The following is a 16209-nucleotide window of genomic DNA, read 5'->3' as shown; positions in this document are numbered from 1 at the left end:
AAAAAATTTTTTTTCTAGTGATGGATGCCAATGCAGTAAATAATTTAAAGTAGAAAGTATGCAAATTTGGTTTTCAGGATTATTTTGAGACTTTTCTGGAATGTCTTTTAAAAATTTATACATGCTAAACTGATTTAACTTAGAGCAAAATACAGTGCCAAAAAGATTTTAAATAATACAGGAATCTGGTCTGTGTGTTTTATATTTCTGTAAGAAATTAAGCTACTTGATGGAAAACATTGAGGTGGGTAAAGAATAATTTTATTCAGTTCAGTAGTTATTGAGTACAGAAATACAAGATAATCCAGGTGTTATGAGAAATGCATGCATAAAATCATTAATTCTGCCCAAAGGTATGGTGTATTCTTATACAGGTGACATTATAATTTAGTGGATTTTGTGAGCCATATGCTTTATGGAAAATTGAATGAGGGAGTAAAAGCCAAGTTCTTTAATACAAATAACAGTGTTATGGTTCTTTTCTTGTGATAAAAGAAGAAATTCTTACCAGTTATTAGTATAAGATAGTGAGCAAATAAAGTATCTGATTCGAGCTTATTTAGAGAAATGTAGTTTCTTTGTTCTTATTTTCAAATATGTATAAGAATATCTATAAAAATTCAAATTGGGGCAACTGACTGGCTTCTGTCAATGGAGTTTGTGACTCTCAATCTTGGGGTTTTGAGTTCAAGCCCCACACTGAGTGAGAGATTACTTAAAAATTAAATATCTTTAAAAAATTTTAAGATTAATTAAGTCTGTTAAATATCCTATGGTTATTCCAGCCTTCTAGAGAATATATAACAAAAATTACTTGACTTAGGAAAAAATAAGGTTTACAAATGAAGGAACAACTCCTTTTAGGTGATTTTTAGCCCCATCCTCTAGTAGCATTTAAATTTAACTTTAGATCTTATTTAATAAAAAAAATGCAAAGATAAGTTTCAGCACAGCATGTGGGAATAATCACAGTTTCTGACTGAATAAGAGCCAATTTTTTAGTTTCATTAAATATGTATAGTGAAACCTAGGTCCCCTTTAAAGTTATTCTCACCCATCTGACAGGTATGTTTGAGCCTATGTTACAGTCAGACACCGTAGGCCCATTTTTTAAGTCCCTCAGAAGAGCGGTGTGGTGGCGAGATCACTATGTACAGTGGGCCTCACTGTGTAAAGGTGTGATGGGGCCATTTCACTGGGAAACCTCCAGTACTAGACCGTTAGGTGTCTTCATGGGGCGATCAGACTTCCCAGAGATCACTCTTTCTGGCTCTTAGCAAGGGCAGCCCAAACAGCCTGCTAGAGTTCTGGCAGCTGAGTTGGGGAAGAAGGCTGGGGTGGTAGAATTTGAACCCTAAGTAACATCTCCTGTAATGCCCCTGTTTTCAGACTGTAAACTCCCAGCTGTGTTGGTTTTTCCCAGCCCAGCAACCTTATCGTATACCTTCTCCAAAGAATAACCTTGTAGTGTTCTGCCAGTGTCCAGAAACATAGTGGCGTATTAATCGCTTTTTTCCAAAGACTTTCATCCATGCCATTTGCTTTTTGCTACACTTTCAGTCTACTTCTGCAGCTACGTGGTGCTGCCAATTCCTGAGCCTTCCGAGGCTTCTGCAGTGCAGCGTGGCCTCCTTCTCTGTCCTCTCCCTGCTAACCAGCCACGCACCACACGCCACCCAGGGTGAACCAGCTTTCCAGTGTTTAGGTCAGATATTTTGGGGTCATCTGAGTTTTGATGATTCTTCTCTAATTCTTTCTGTTCTGGTAAGTTTGGACTGTTTTAAAAATTACTTCAATGTCATTTTGAGTGGTTGCTCTGTGAAGGTTATAGAGTTAAATATATATGTTGTATGCTGCCTCATAATATTTATCTTGGGATAACTTTATCTTTAGACATGTTCTATTTAGAAAACTTGAATAAATTATAGTATTAATATTACATGATCAATTCTAAATAGCTTTGATTTTTTTTTTTTCAATTTTTTAAAATTATTTTATTATTATTTTTTTATTTCCAGCATAACAGTATTCATTATTTTTGCACCACACCCCGTGCTCCATGCAATCCGTGCCCTCTATAATACCCACCACCTGGTACCCCAACCTCCCACCCCCCGTCCCTTCAAAACCCTCAGATTGTTTTTCAGAGTCCATAGTCTCTCATGGTTCACCTCCCCTTCCAATTTCCCCCAACTCCCTTCTCCACTCTAAGTCCCCATGTCCTCCATGCTATTTGTTATGCTCCACAAATAAGTGAAACCATATGATAATTGACTCTCTCTGCTTGACTTATTTTACTCAGCATAATCTCTTCCAGTCCCGTCCATGTTGCTACAAAAGTTGGGTATTCATCCTTTCTGATGGAGGCATAATACTCTATCCCCAGGGGTACAGGTCTGTGAATCACCAGGTTTACACACTTCACAGCACTCACCAAAGCACATACCCTCCCCAATGTCCATAATCTCACCCCCTTCTCCCAAACCCCCTCCCCCCAGCAACCCTCAGTTTGTTTTGTGAGATTAAAAGTCACTTATGGTTTGTCTCCCTCCCAATCCCATCTTGTTTCATTTATTCTTCTCCTACCCACTTAAGCCCCCATGTTGCATCACCACTTCCTCATATCAAGGAGATCATATGATAGTTGTCTTTCTCTGCTTGACTTATTTCGCTAAGCATGATACGCTCTAGTTCCATCCATGTTGTCGCAAATGGCAAGATTTCATTTCTTTTGATGGCTGCATAGTATTCCATTGTGTATATATACCACATCTTCTTGATCCATTCATCTGTTGATGGACATCTAGGTTCTTTCCATAGTTTGGCTATTGTGGACATTGCTGCTATAAACATTCGGGTGCATGTGCCCCTTTGGATCACTACGTTTGTATCCTTAGGGTAAATACCCAATAGTGCAATTGCTGGGTCATAGGGCAGTTCTATTCTCAACATTTTGAGGAACCTCCATGCTGTTTTCCAGAGTGGCTGCACCAGCTTGCATTCCCACCAACAGTGTAGGAGGGTTCCCCTTTCTCCGCATCCTCGCCAGCATCTGTCATTTCCTGACTTGTTTATTTTAGCCATTCTGACTGGTGTGAGGTGATATCTCATTGTGGTTTTGATTTGTATTTCCCTGATGCCGAGTGATATGGAGCACTTTTTCATGTGTCTGTTGGCCATCTGGATGTCTTCTTTGCAGAAATGTCTGTTCATGTCCTCTGCCCATTTCTTGATTGGATTATTTGTTCTTTGGGTGTTGAGTTTGCTAAGTTCTTTATAGATTCTGGACACTAGTCCTTTATCTGATATGTCATTTGCAAATATCTTCTCCCATTCTGTCAGTTGTCTTTTGATTTTGTTAACTGTTTCCTTTGCTGTGAAAAAGCTTTTGATCTTGATGAAATCCCAATAGTTCATTTTTGCCCTTGCTTCCCTTGCCTTTTGCGTTGTTCCTAGGAAGATGTTGCTGCGGTTGAGGTCAAAGAGGTTGCTGCCTGTGTTCTCCTCAAGGATTTTGATGGATTCCTTTCGCACATTGAGGTCCTTCATCCATTTTGAGTCTATTTTTGTGTGTGGTGTAAGGAAATGGTCCAATTTCATTTTTCTGCATGTGGCTGTCCAATTTTCCCAGCACCATTTATTGAAGAGGCTGTCTTTTTTCCATTGGACATTCTTTCCTGCTTTGTCGAAGATTAGTTGACCATAGAGTTGAGGGTCTATTTCTGGGCTCTCTATTCTGTTCCATTGATCTATGTGTCTGTTTTTGTGCCAGTACCATGCTGTCTTGATGACGACAGCTTTGTAATAGAGCTTGAAGTCCGGAATTGTGATGCCACCAACGTTGGCTTTCTTTTTCAATATCCCTTTGGCTATTCGAGGTCTTTTCTGGTTCCATATAAATTTTAGCATTATTTGTTCCATTTCTTTGAAAAAGATGGATGGTACTTTGATAGGAATTGCATTAAATGTGTAGATTGCTTTAGGTAGCATAGACATTTTCACAATATTTATTCTTCCAATCCAGGAGCATGGAACATTTTTCCATTTCTTTGTGTCTTCCTCAATTTCTTTCATGAGTACTTTATAGTTTTCTGAGTATAGATTCTGTGTCTCTTTGGTTAGGTTTATTCCTAGGTATCTTATGGTTTTGGATGCAATTGTAAATGGGATGGACTCCTTAATTTCTCTTTCTTCTGTCTTGCTGTTGGTGTAGAGAAATGCAACTGATTTCTGTGCATTGATTTTATATCCTGACACTTTACTGAATTCCTGTATAAGTTCTAGCAGTTTTGGAGTGGAGTCTTTTGGGTTTTCCACATATAGTATCATATCATCTGCGAAGAGTGATAATTTGACTTCTTCTTTGCCGATTTGGATGCCTTTAATTTCCTTTTGTTGTCTGATTGCTGAGCCTAGGACCTCTAGTACTATGTTGAATAGCAGTGGTGATAATGGACATCCCTGCCGTGTTCCTGACCTTAGCGGAAAAGCTTTCAGTTTTTCTCCATTGAGAATGATATTTGCGGTGGGTTTTTCATAGATGGCTTTGATGATATTGAGGTATGTGCCCTCTATCCCTACACTTTGAAGAGTTTTGATCAGGAAGGGATGCTGTACTTTGTCAAATGCTTTTTCAGCATCTATTGAGAGTATCATATGGTTCTTGTTCTTTCTTTTATTGATGTGTTGTATCACATTGACTGATTTGCGGATGTTGAACCAACCTTGCAGCCCTGGAATAAATCCCACTTGGTCGTGGTGAATAATCTTTTTAATGTACTGTTGAATCCTATTGGCTAGTATTTTGTTGAGTATTTTCGCATCTGTGTTCATCAAGGATATTGGTCTATAGCTCTCTTTTTTGGTGGGATCCTTGTCTGGTTTTAGGATCAAGGTGATGCTGGCCTCATAAAATGAGTTTGGAAGTTTTCCTTCCATTTCTATTTTTTGGAACAGTTTCAGGAGAATAGGAATTAGTTCTTCTTTAAATGTTTGGTAGAATTCCCCCGGGAAGCCGTCTGGCCCTGGGCTTTTGTTTGTTTGGAGATTTTTAATGACTGTTTCAATCTCCTTACTGGTTATGGGTCTGTTCAGGCTTTCTATTTCTTCCTGGTTCAGTTGTGGTAGTTTATATGTTTCTAGGAATGCATCCATTTCTTCCAGATTGTCAAATTTATTGGCGTAGAGTTGCTCATAGTATGTTCTTATAATAGTTTGTATTTCTTTGGTGTTAGTTGTGATCTCTCCTCTTTCATTCATGATTTCATTTATTTGGGTCCTTTCTCTTTTCTTTTTGATAAGTCGGGCCAGGGGTTTATCAATTTTATTAATTCGTTCAAAGAACCAGCTCCTAGTTTCGTTGATTTGTTCTATTGTTTTTTTGGTTTCTATTTCATTGATTTCTGCTCTGATCTTTATGATTTCTCTTCTCCTGCTGGGCTTAGGGTTTCTTTCTTGTTCTTTCTCCAGCTCCTTTAGGTGCAGGGTTAGGTTGTGTACCTGAGACCTTTCTTGTTTCTTGAGAAAGGCTTGTACCGCTATATATTTTCCTCTCAGGACTGCCTTTGTTGTGTCCCACAGATTTTGAACCGTTGTATTTTCATTATCATTTGTTTCCATGATTTTTTTCAATTCTTCTTTAATTTCCCAGTTGACCCATTCATTCTTTAGAAGGATGCTGTTTAGTCTCCATGTATTTGGGTTCTTTCCAAACTTCCTTTTGTGGTTGAGTTCTAGCTTTAGAGCATTGTGGTCTGAAAATATGCAGGGAATGATCCCAATCTTTTGATACCGGTTGAGTCCTGATTTAGGACCGAGGATGTGATCTATTCTGGAGAATGTTCCATGTGCACTAGAGAAGAATGTGTATTCTGTTGCTTTGGGATGAAATATTCTGAATATATCTGTGATGTCCATCTGGTCCCGTGTGTCGTTTAAGGCCTTTATTTCCTTGCTGATCTTTTGCTTGGATGATCTGTCCATTTCAGTGAGGGGAGTGTTAAAGTCCCCTACTATTATTGTATTATTGTTGATGTGTTTCTTTGATTTTGTTATTAATTGGTTTATATAGTTGGCTGCTCCCACGTTGGGGGCATAGATATTTAAAATTGTTAAATCTTCTTGTTGGACAGACCCTTTGAGTATGATATAGTGTCCTTCCTCATCTCTTATTATAGTCTTTGGCTTAAAATCTAATTGATCTGATATAAGGATTGCCACTCCTGCTTTCTTCTGATGTCCATTAGCATGGTAAATTCTTTTCCACCCCCTCACTTTAAATCTGGAGGTGTCTTCGGGCTTAAAATGAGTTTCTTGGAGGCAACATATAGATGGGTTTTGTTTTTTTATCCATTCTGATACCTTGTGTCTTTTGACAGGGGCATTTAGCCCATTAACATTCAGGGTAACTATTGAGAGATATGAATTTAGTGCCATTGTATTGCCTGTAAGTTGACTGTTACTGTATATGGTCTCTGTTCCTTTCTGATCTACCACTTGTAGGCTCTCTCTTTGCTTAGAGGACCCCTTTCAAGATTTCCTGTAGAGCTGGTTTGGTATTTGCAAATTCTTTCAGTTTTTGTTTGTCCTGGAAGCTTTTAATCTCTCCTTCTATTTTCAATGATAGCCTAGCTGGATATAGTATTCTTGGCTGCATGTTTTTCTCGTTTAGTGCTCTGAAAATATCATGCCAGCTCTTTCTGGCCTGCCAGGTCTCTGTGGATAAGTCAGCTGCCAATCTAATATTTTTACCATTGTATGTTACAGACTTCTTTTCCCGGGCTGCTTTCAGGATTTTCTCTTTGTCACTGAGACTTGTAAATTTTACTATTAGGTGACGGGGTGTGGGCCTATTCCTATTGATTTTGAGGGGCGTTCTCTGAACCTCCTGAATTTTGATGCTCGTTCCCTTTGCCATATTGGGGAAATTCTCCCCAATAATTCTCTCCAGTATACCTTCTGCTCCCCTCTCTCTTTCTTCTTCTTCTGGAATCCCAATTATTCTAATGTTGTTTTGTCTTATGGTGTCACTTATCTCTCGAATTCTCCCCTCGTGGTCCAGTAGCTGTTTGTCCCTCTTTTGCTCAGCTTCTTTATTCTCTGTCATTTGGTCTTCTATATCACTAATTCTTTCTTCTGCCTCATTTATCCTAGCAGTGAGAGCCTCCATTTTTGATTGCACTTCATTAATAGCTTTTTTTATTTCAACTTGGTTAGATTTTAGTTCTTTTATTTCTCCAGAAAGGGCTTTTATATCTCTCGAGAGGGTTTCTCTAATATCTTCCATGCCTTTTTCGAGCCCGGCTAGAACCTTGAGAATTGTCATTCTGAACTCTAGATCTGACATATTACCAATGTCTGTATTGATTAGGTCCCTAGCCTTCGGTACTGCCTCTTGTTCTTTTTTTTGTGTTGAATTTTTCCGTCTTGTCATTTTGTCCAGATAAGAGTATATGAAGGGGCAAGTAAAATACTAAAAGGGTGGCAACAACCCCAGGAAAAAATGCTTTAACCAAATTAGAAGAGATCCAAAATCGTGAGGGGTGAGAAAGGGGATAAAAAGAGGTTCAAAAAGGAAGAGAGAAAAAAAAAAAAAAGAAAAAAAAAAAAAAGAAAGAAAAAAGAAAAGAAAAGAATAAAAAAAAAAAAGGAAAACACCTAAGAAAAATGTAAAAAAGAAAAAATATATATATTAGATAAACTAGTAAAAAATCGTTAAAAAAGAAAAAGGTAACAGTTAAAAAAAAAAAAAATTTTACCCGAAGGCGAGGAAAAAAAAAAAAAAACAAAAAATGAAAAAGAAAAAAATTAAATTAACTGCAAGACTAAAAAAAAATCACAGGGAAAAAGCCATGAGTTCCGTGCTTGGCTTTCTCCTCCTCTGGAATTCTGCTGCTCTCCTTGGTATTGAAACCGCACTCCTTGGTAGGTGAACTTGGTCTCGGCTGGATTTCTTGTTGATCTTCTGGGGGAGGGGCCTGTTGTAGTGATTCTCAAGTGTCTTTGCCCCAGGCGGAATTACACCGCCCTTACCCGGGGCCGGGGTGAATAATCTGCTCGGGTTTGCTTTCAGGAGCTTTTGTTCCCTGAGCGCTTTCCGTAGAGTTCCGGAGGACGGGAATACAAATGGCGGCCTCCTGGTCTCCGGCCCGGAGGAGCCGAGAGCCCAGGGCTGCACTCCTCAGTGCGCCCTCAGAAAACAGCGCCCAGTTACTCCCGTCTGCCTGACCTCCGGCCGCGCTCCGAGCTCTCCGAGCCTGCGACCAGTTCAAGGTAACACCGAGCTGTGAGCTTACTGTCGGCTCTGTCTCTGTAGCCGGCTTTCCCGTTCCAATACCCGCAAGGTCTGCGACACTCAGACACCCCTGATCCTTCTGTGACCCTGCGGGACCTGAGGCCACGCTGAACCCGCGTGGGCTTCGCCCCGGTTTAGCCTCTGGAGCGATGTCCCTCAGCGGAACAGACTTTTAAAAGTCCTGATTTTGTGTGCAGTTGCTCCGCCGCTTGCCGGGAGCCGGCCCCTCCCCCCGGGGTCTATCTTCCCGTCGCTTTCGGTTCACTTCTCCGCCGGTCCTACCTTTCAGAAAGTGGTTGTTTTTCTGTTTCCAGAATTGCTGTTCCTCTTCTCTTCGATCTGCCGATGGATTTTCAGGTGTTTGCAATCTTTAGATAAGCTATCTAGCTGATCTCCGGCTAGCTGAAGCAGTCTCAGCCTGCTACTTCTCCGCCATCTTGACTCCTCCCCAGCTTTGATATTTTTAAGTAAAATAATTTTCATTTCAAAATTTTGTATTTATATTTACCTGAATTCTTGTAATGCGGCAAAATAAGAATTGCAACACTCTGTAGTATAGTTTACTTAAAATATATTGTAAGATATTTTAGTCCAGATGTGTTTAACTAAATGAAGAATGGCACTTGGGTGAGTAGTCACAGTTTAGAAATGTGGAAAATAGTGATTACCCAATGGATAGAGTTTTTTTCCTACAAGAAATATGGGAAGTTTATGTCATCCCTATATCAAGGGGTAGCTATATCTCTCTGAAGCATAAAATAGTTTCGGTATCTTATAATAATGAACTAAAAGTTTCTTCAATGTTTGGTTGTCATATAACTTAAGGAATGAATATTTTTTCAACATGTGTAGTGTATGTGTTATATTGAGCTTTGGGAAAATCCTGCTTGAGAGGAGTGGATAACCTCAGATTATGTCATTAAACTCATATTTTTAAATTAAAGGTTTTATATGCAGAGAGAAGTACTTCAGTGTGTGTGTGTGTCCTCCCCAAAAGTGTTTGCATGATGTTTATATATAATACTGAGCAATTCTTGTTTCACTGCTAACTTAGGTCTTTTGAGTTTTCATTTTTAATTGATGACCTCTGGAGTCCGTCTTCTTCACTGTTATCCAGAGAGTATCCAGAACGAGCATCCAAACAGTTAAAGCAGGAGAGGGCTGTGAGCAAACATTGTTGCTGCTACTGCTTTTTATCCATTTTCTACCATCTTCAAAAAAGCTTAGTTTTGAAATATGTAGTTCTAATCTAGTGGTGATTTTCCTTTGTCTTTTTTTTTGAAAGATTTTATTTATTTATTAGAGAGAGAGTGAGAGAGCATGAGCGGCGTGGGGAGCAGAGGGAGAGGGAGAAGCAAGACTCCCCACTGAGCAAGGAGCCAACGCTACGCTTGATCCCAGGGCCCTGAGTTCATGACCTGAGCCACCTAGGTGCCCCGATTTTCCTTTTTCTAACGCGGAAGATTATCTTACCACAAAACTTTAGTAATGAAATAAATAACAATTAATTGAATATATTCATAATAAGAATTCAGAAACATATTAACAAAATAGAGACAATCTAAAAACCTATGTTATAGAACCAGTTGTATATTCCCATTAGGTTTTGTGTTTTAATTTTTTTGTGCATGTGATACAAGGCCTATGAAGGTAACCGTTGGGACATACAGTTGAGTGGAGGGAAGAATGTGGTTAATGTTCTTCACTGCTGTTGCAAACAAAACCTAATTCACAGTGTTGGAGAAAGCAAGGGTGCATTTCTTTCTTTCTTTCTTTCTTTCTTTCTTTTTAAGAATTTTTTATTCGAGAAAGAGAGTGAGAGAATACACGAATATAGAGGGGCGGGGCAGAGCGGGGAGAGCTTCCCCCCCTCCAGCAGACTTCCTGCTAAGCAGGGAGCCCAATGCAGCGCTCGATCCTGGGACCCTGAGATCATCATCTGAACTGAAGGCAGACGCCCAACTGACTGAGCCACTCAGGCGCCCCCAAAGTTAATTTCTTATGTCTTATTCCCGTGTGGGTTGGGCAGTTCTCCAAGGCAGATTGCCTGTAGACATTCAGTCATATATCCATATTCCTTCCATGAAAAGGCTATTCTGTGGTGGAGTCCTTCTCTTTGAGCTCCTTGGATGAAAGAAAATGAATACAAAGGCACACTACCCCTTAACTGTTTCAAGTGACACATAAGCCATTTGTCACGCAAGTGGCACTACCATTTCAATGCATTCCATTGCCCAGAATTAAATATGTCCCCACCCAAGTCCCACGGAGGCTGGGAAATTATTAATCTTTTTTTCTCTTAGGAAGAGGAAAGTGAAATAGTTTAATAAAAACAGCTTTTGGGGGAAGGGTTTTTTTTTTATCTGCAGAAATCAAATTTAGAGCTTTGGCAATTGCAAAATTTGAATGATTAATTTTACCATGTAGATATCCAGGTCAATAGTTTATATATTTTTTATTTTTTTCATAATTTAACCTCATTTGTGTGTGCAATGTCTCCATTAATTTAATTTTATCTAGTACCAACGTCAGAGAATTTTTAAAAGAAGAAACAATCATCTTTAGTCATTTATAATGATTTATCTCATGGTCACCTTATAATGAGATTATAGGTGGAAAGTCTACAACCCCGTAGGCTATTAGCCAAGGCTTTGGGGTTTACCAACAAATGGAGTGTCTGCAGTAAAGAGACTGTGTTAGACTTCGATGGAACTGTGGTCAGAAACAAAAAGCAAATCCTGTGTTCGTTGCTTATTAGATGTCTTTCTAGTTGACATCAGGTTACAGTTACTTGATTTTTTTCCTACTTAAAATGAATATAAAACAGAAAAGCAATGAATGATCAGTAATAAGTAATTATGGCAGACCTGGCAGAATCCCAGAACTCCGGTCCCCTACGCAGCCATAAACCGTCGCCTCTCACCGTCCTGAGTGTCAGCGGAGGCCGGGTGGGGAGTCTGCGCACCCATCTCCACGTGGCTGTCCTGGACAGTGTCTGAATGACAGCCTGGTTGAATCTCTGGGGAGTCATGCTGAGTGAAGAAAAGCAACCTCAAAAGATGTTGTGATTGCATTTATAGAACACTGGAAATGCTAGGGTTACAGAAGCAGAGAGCCCACTGGCGGCAGCTGCTGTGATGGGAGAGAATGTGGCCGTGAGCAGGCGGTGGGAGGGATCCTCACGGGGCTGGGGTTGCTCTGTCTCTTGACTGTATCCACGTTGATATCCTGGTTGTGATACTGGACTGCGGTTTTGTAATGTGTAACCATTGGGGGAAACTGGGTTAAAGGCATATGGGATCTCTCTGTATTTTCTTCAATGTGATCTACAATCATAATTTAAAAATTTTAAATATTTGAAAGTTATAAATCCACTCACAAATCTAAGTAAAAAATGCTTCTTCCTCCTCCTTAGGCAAATATAGTAGCACTTTACAAACATATGACACTCCACAAGGCCACGTTTCAATTTAGGATTCTTTGACACCTTGGTGGTGGTGGGGAGTTGGCTTCTGGCTCCTAGTCTTCAGCCTGGCCCCCTGTCTTCCCCCGCTGAAGCCCCTGGCTTCATTCTGCTCTACACAGGCTGTCCCGTGAATCCATGTGGACATCCCAGACTGCACGTCTGAGCTCCACAAACAACTGACCCCCAGGCCTACGAGTGTGAAATAACTAAAGAAATAAGCAAGTAGAAGATAGCAAGAAGGAGGGATATTATAACAATGTTGAGTTCTTTGGGAAAAGAAAACACTCTTACTTTTCAACTTTAGCATGTTTGACTTTCATACATTTGCTAGGACACGATTCTCTGTGAAAATAGGGGACCACTTGAGTGCGCAAGGTTACCGGTGAAGGGTCGGCAGACATACATGGGAACCAGCAGAGAGAGATGCTGTGAGCCCAGGCAGACGACTGGCAGGAAATTCCACGCCTACCTTCTAGGAGGACCTTTTTTGGCTTGTGGATATTTTTCCTCTGATTTTACTGTCAGTTCCGCATATTTTACTACTTGAATTTGTTTTTCTCTCTTCCTTTACTTATTTTAGTTTATTGGAACCATTTCCAATATATACATAAAACTATGCAGAGTAGTTCCAATTTTTAAAGAAATGTTGCTTAAATATGTGAAATTATGTAGTAGATTTAGAAAGTAAAGTAACTATAAGGTAACAGTACAGAATTTAACTGTTCTTTGCTACTTATTTTTTATTTCAAAGGGATTGAGTTTACCTTTTACTGTTTTCATAGTTTGTATTTTTTTCAAGTGCTTTATTTACGTAGCCATGTTCCTTCCTTCAGATGTTCAGAAAATCATTGGTAAAGATGTTTGAAGATAAAGGACTGGACTGCATCTTTTTGGAAACATACATGGGCATGAAGAAGCATGGTCATATGGTTTATGAGTGCATTCCTCTTCCGAAGGAAGTGGGCGAGATGGCTCCCATCTATTTTAAGGTATTTGGGGATGGACTTTGCGTGCGTACTTTTCTGCTACCTTGCTGTTTTACGAATGTGGTTACCTTTTTTCTTGTATTTTTTTTCCTTTGTACTTATATCAGATTCCATCTAAGGAAATGAAGTAAAGCACACAAAAAAAATTCTGCTGTATTACAGAATTCTGTGGAGAGACATTTAGAACTTTGACCTTTAAAAAGCATGCTTATTTATAAGTATGAATAAACTGTCAAGTGGTCATTTATAGTTTCTATTTTAATTTCTCATTTCTCAAATGAAAAATCAGGGTTTTCCACTGAAGTACTCTCAAGTCAAAATTATCGTCCTAATTCTAGAAAACCTACTGAAATTCACAAGACCTAAAAATAGTTACATACAAATAGTACAGGTTACAGTTGCTGAAATAAGTTACTGCTCTTTTAGTATTTAATACCTGGTTGTGCTATTTTTCAGAAGAAACCAGTGTCCAACCTTGACGTACATTTTTTGGACATGCAGTTACTAGAGTTTTTAATCAGTCAAATGTCATTGTAATATTCAGGCAGCTTTTACTGAATAGCATGGTTTGCTACTGAGATGAATGCAGTGTGTCTTACAGACAAGCATAAATGCTTATGTGTAGAGCCATGTGTGAATTAGTAACACGTGCAGTGAACAAAGGAGGTCATGTTTGCGAAGTGCTATAGAAAGACGTTCCAATGCAACATTTAGACAATACAGGATGGTCAAGTTCATTAATATGGACTGTACATCCCAATAAGAAAGATTATAAAACCTATTAAGGTTAATGAGACAATGAAAGTCTCCTTTCTCTATAGAGATTTTTTTCCCAAGATTTATTGATTTACTTGAGAGAGAAAGGATGCATGCATGCATGAGAGGAGGAGAGGGAGAAAGAATCATCAAGCAGACTCCCTGCTGAGCACAGAGCCTGACACAGGTCCTGATCCCAGGACGCCGAGATCATAACCTGAGCCGAAATCAAGTCAGCTGCCTAAGTGACTGAGCCACCCAGGTGCCCCAAGATATTTTTTTAAGTCGGCTCCACACTTAGTGTGGAGCCCAGTGGGGGGCTTGAACTCATGACCTCAAGTTCAAGACCTGAGCTGAGATCAAGAGTTGGACACTTAACTGACTGAGCCACCCAGGTACCCCTCTCTAGAGATTTTTAAAAATGAATGACTCTTGGATTTTAAGGATTATACTGTTAAAATAGAATAAGCTGGTTAATCCCCAAACCCAGGCTAGTTCTATGTTAAACAGAATCAAGTGGGAAAGAGGTTATTATACTTTTATTAATTTTTTTTTTTTTTAATAATTCCTCAGGAGAGTCTTAGGTGATTGTGACTGTCGGCATTGAGGTAATAGGGCAGAATGTGAAACAGCCACTGTCAGCTCCTGTTGGGTGACAGAGATGTAGGAGGCGGGGTCACTTCTACACGGAACCCCCTGCCTGATCAGTAAAGATGGATTTACTTGTTCTGGCTTCAGTTTTATATTGAATATGCTACTGTCTAGTGTCAACACAAGCACCAGCCCATGACTGTTAAATATGGAACAGCAGTATAGCTGATATTTTGAAATTGGGCTTATTTGAATGTTAATTGTAGGTTTAAGATTTGCTTCATTAATAATGATAACTGTACAAAAATGAGAGTATTTTGTACTCATTATCCCGGCTTTTCTACTAAATATTTCTTTGCCATAAATAATAGTTCTGTTGCTTAGCCTAGAAAGTCTTATAATGCCATTTCTGTGTATTTTTTTCTTTCCCTGCATTTTTACTGCTTTGTTATAGGGCCAGAGATAGTTCAAATGCTTGGTTGCCACAGAGCGTATAAATCACTCTTGATATTTGGAAAAGGGCAGTCAAACTAAACAAGTTTATTTGAATAGATTTTTATGAATGAGCTAAGGAAGTTGTGAACTTTAATATTTGCAAACTTACGTTCAATACTAAACTGCTTAGTCTTATTAAGGATTGTGTTTGTCATGTAAAGTTGGGCTTGAAGTTAGTACAAGAATTAAGAATGAGTAAAATAATTATCTTGGCTAAAGAAAGGACTTTCAAAAAATCAAGATGGTCCAATTTTATTTTATTTTATTTTTTTAAGATTTTATTTATTTATTTGACAGACCGAGATCACAAGTAGGTAGAGAGGCAGGCAGAGAGAGAGAGAGGGTGAAGTAGGCTCCCCGCTGAGCAGAGAGCCCGATGCGGGGCTCAATCCCAGGCCCCTGAGATCATGACCTGAGCTGAAGGCAGAGACTTTAACCCACTGAGCCACCAGGCACCCCAAGAAGGTCCAATTTTAAATAACAAATGAAAGCCTTAACCATTCAAAATAATGAACTATCATTATAATATTCTTTGATTAATTCACTATATTACTTTACTTTTAAACTATCTCTTTGTATTTGCTTATAAACTACTTTTTCATTGTTAAATGTCTTTTTCTTAGAAAGCCATAATGGAGTCTGACGAAGAATGGTCTATGAATAAGAAATTGATCGATCTCTCTTCAAAAGACATCAGAAAGTCTGTAAGTGTCCCCCCCGCCCCCCGCCTTGTATAAGAAATGATCCTGGTACTTAGGATCTTAGGATCTTCATTAATTTTCACATGATATTTGAGAAAGAGGCCATTTGGCCGAGTGACCAAAGGTAAAGGAGTTCTAAGAATAAGAGATTATTTTCATCCTACTTGGTCTAGCAAATGCCTATTTATTCAGATGTTTCTGTGTTATGTGTTCCTGACCTCCTGGCCTGTGCCAGTGTAGTGCCTGTAACTGGCAATGACAGCATCACACTCAGCCGGAGGAGCTTCCGTCCTGGGCTTTGCAGCCCCTGTGGGACATGTGTGAGAGGGGCCTTCTTGTCACTCGAATTACAATGAGGGAAATATTCTCCTACAGGCTTCTCTTCATTTTCTTTTTTCCTTTGTACAGAGACTCCCTGGTAGGTTCCTGTAAAACAGTGGTTGAGTTAGATTATGGCTTCATTATTCTTGGTGAAGTTTCCTAACCACGTTTCCCAGTTAGTCTTGATTTGCTAGATTATCTCTCAGACATTCTATGCTTGAGTTGAATACTCCTGCAATGACCTCTCTCTTTTCTAGAAATATAAATGCAGTAGAACAGAACTGTGGATTCCTTGTTGTTCTTCTATTCATGAAGTTATTTATTGTACAGTTGCTAGTTGAGTGACAGCTACTTACCAGGCACTCCTATAAGCAGTGGAACAGAACAGAGAGGACTGCGGACCCTGCGGGGCTTCGGGTCCGGGTGGGAGGAGGGGCACTCCAGCCTGTACTGTTGTCCCGGGGCTGAGTGTGTGAATGACGTTGTGTTGAGCACAGCTGCACCACTTGGTTCTGTGTTGTTTTGGAAGCTTTCATGCCACGAGGGCAGAGCTGAGTGTTGCAACAGAGACCATATAATCTGCAAAGTCCAGAATATTTT

At 39.5% G+C, this 16209-nt stretch overlaps 1 protein-coding gene across 6 annotated transcripts in view; it reads left to right on the top strand.

Annotated features, from left to right (window-relative positions):
• Window positions 1-16209, top strand: part of CWF19L2 (CWF19 like cell cycle control factor 2) — a 200743-nt gene that overhangs the window by 123619 nt on the left and 60915 nt on the right. For all 6 annotated transcript variants that reach the window (XM_032360568.1, XM_032360569.1, XM_032360566.1 and 3 more), the window contains 2 exons: window positions 12593-12748; window positions 15211-15291. In XM_032360568.1, the coding sequence (XP_032216459.1) occupies window positions 12593-12748; window positions 15211-15291 (237 nt within the window). The remainder of the gene's footprint in view (window positions 1-12592; window positions 12749-15210; window positions 15292-16209) is intronic.

This window comes from Mustela erminea, chromosome 9 (genome assembly GCF_009829155.1).
Source record: "Mustela erminea isolate mMusErm1 chromosome 9, mMusErm1.Pri, whole genome shotgun sequence".
Classification (NCBI taxonomy): domain Eukaryota; kingdom Metazoa; phylum Chordata; class Mammalia; order Carnivora; family Mustelidae; genus Mustela; species Mustela erminea.
Note: the sequence above shows the minus strand (reverse complement) of the source record. Positions and strands in the feature narration are given on the sequence as shown.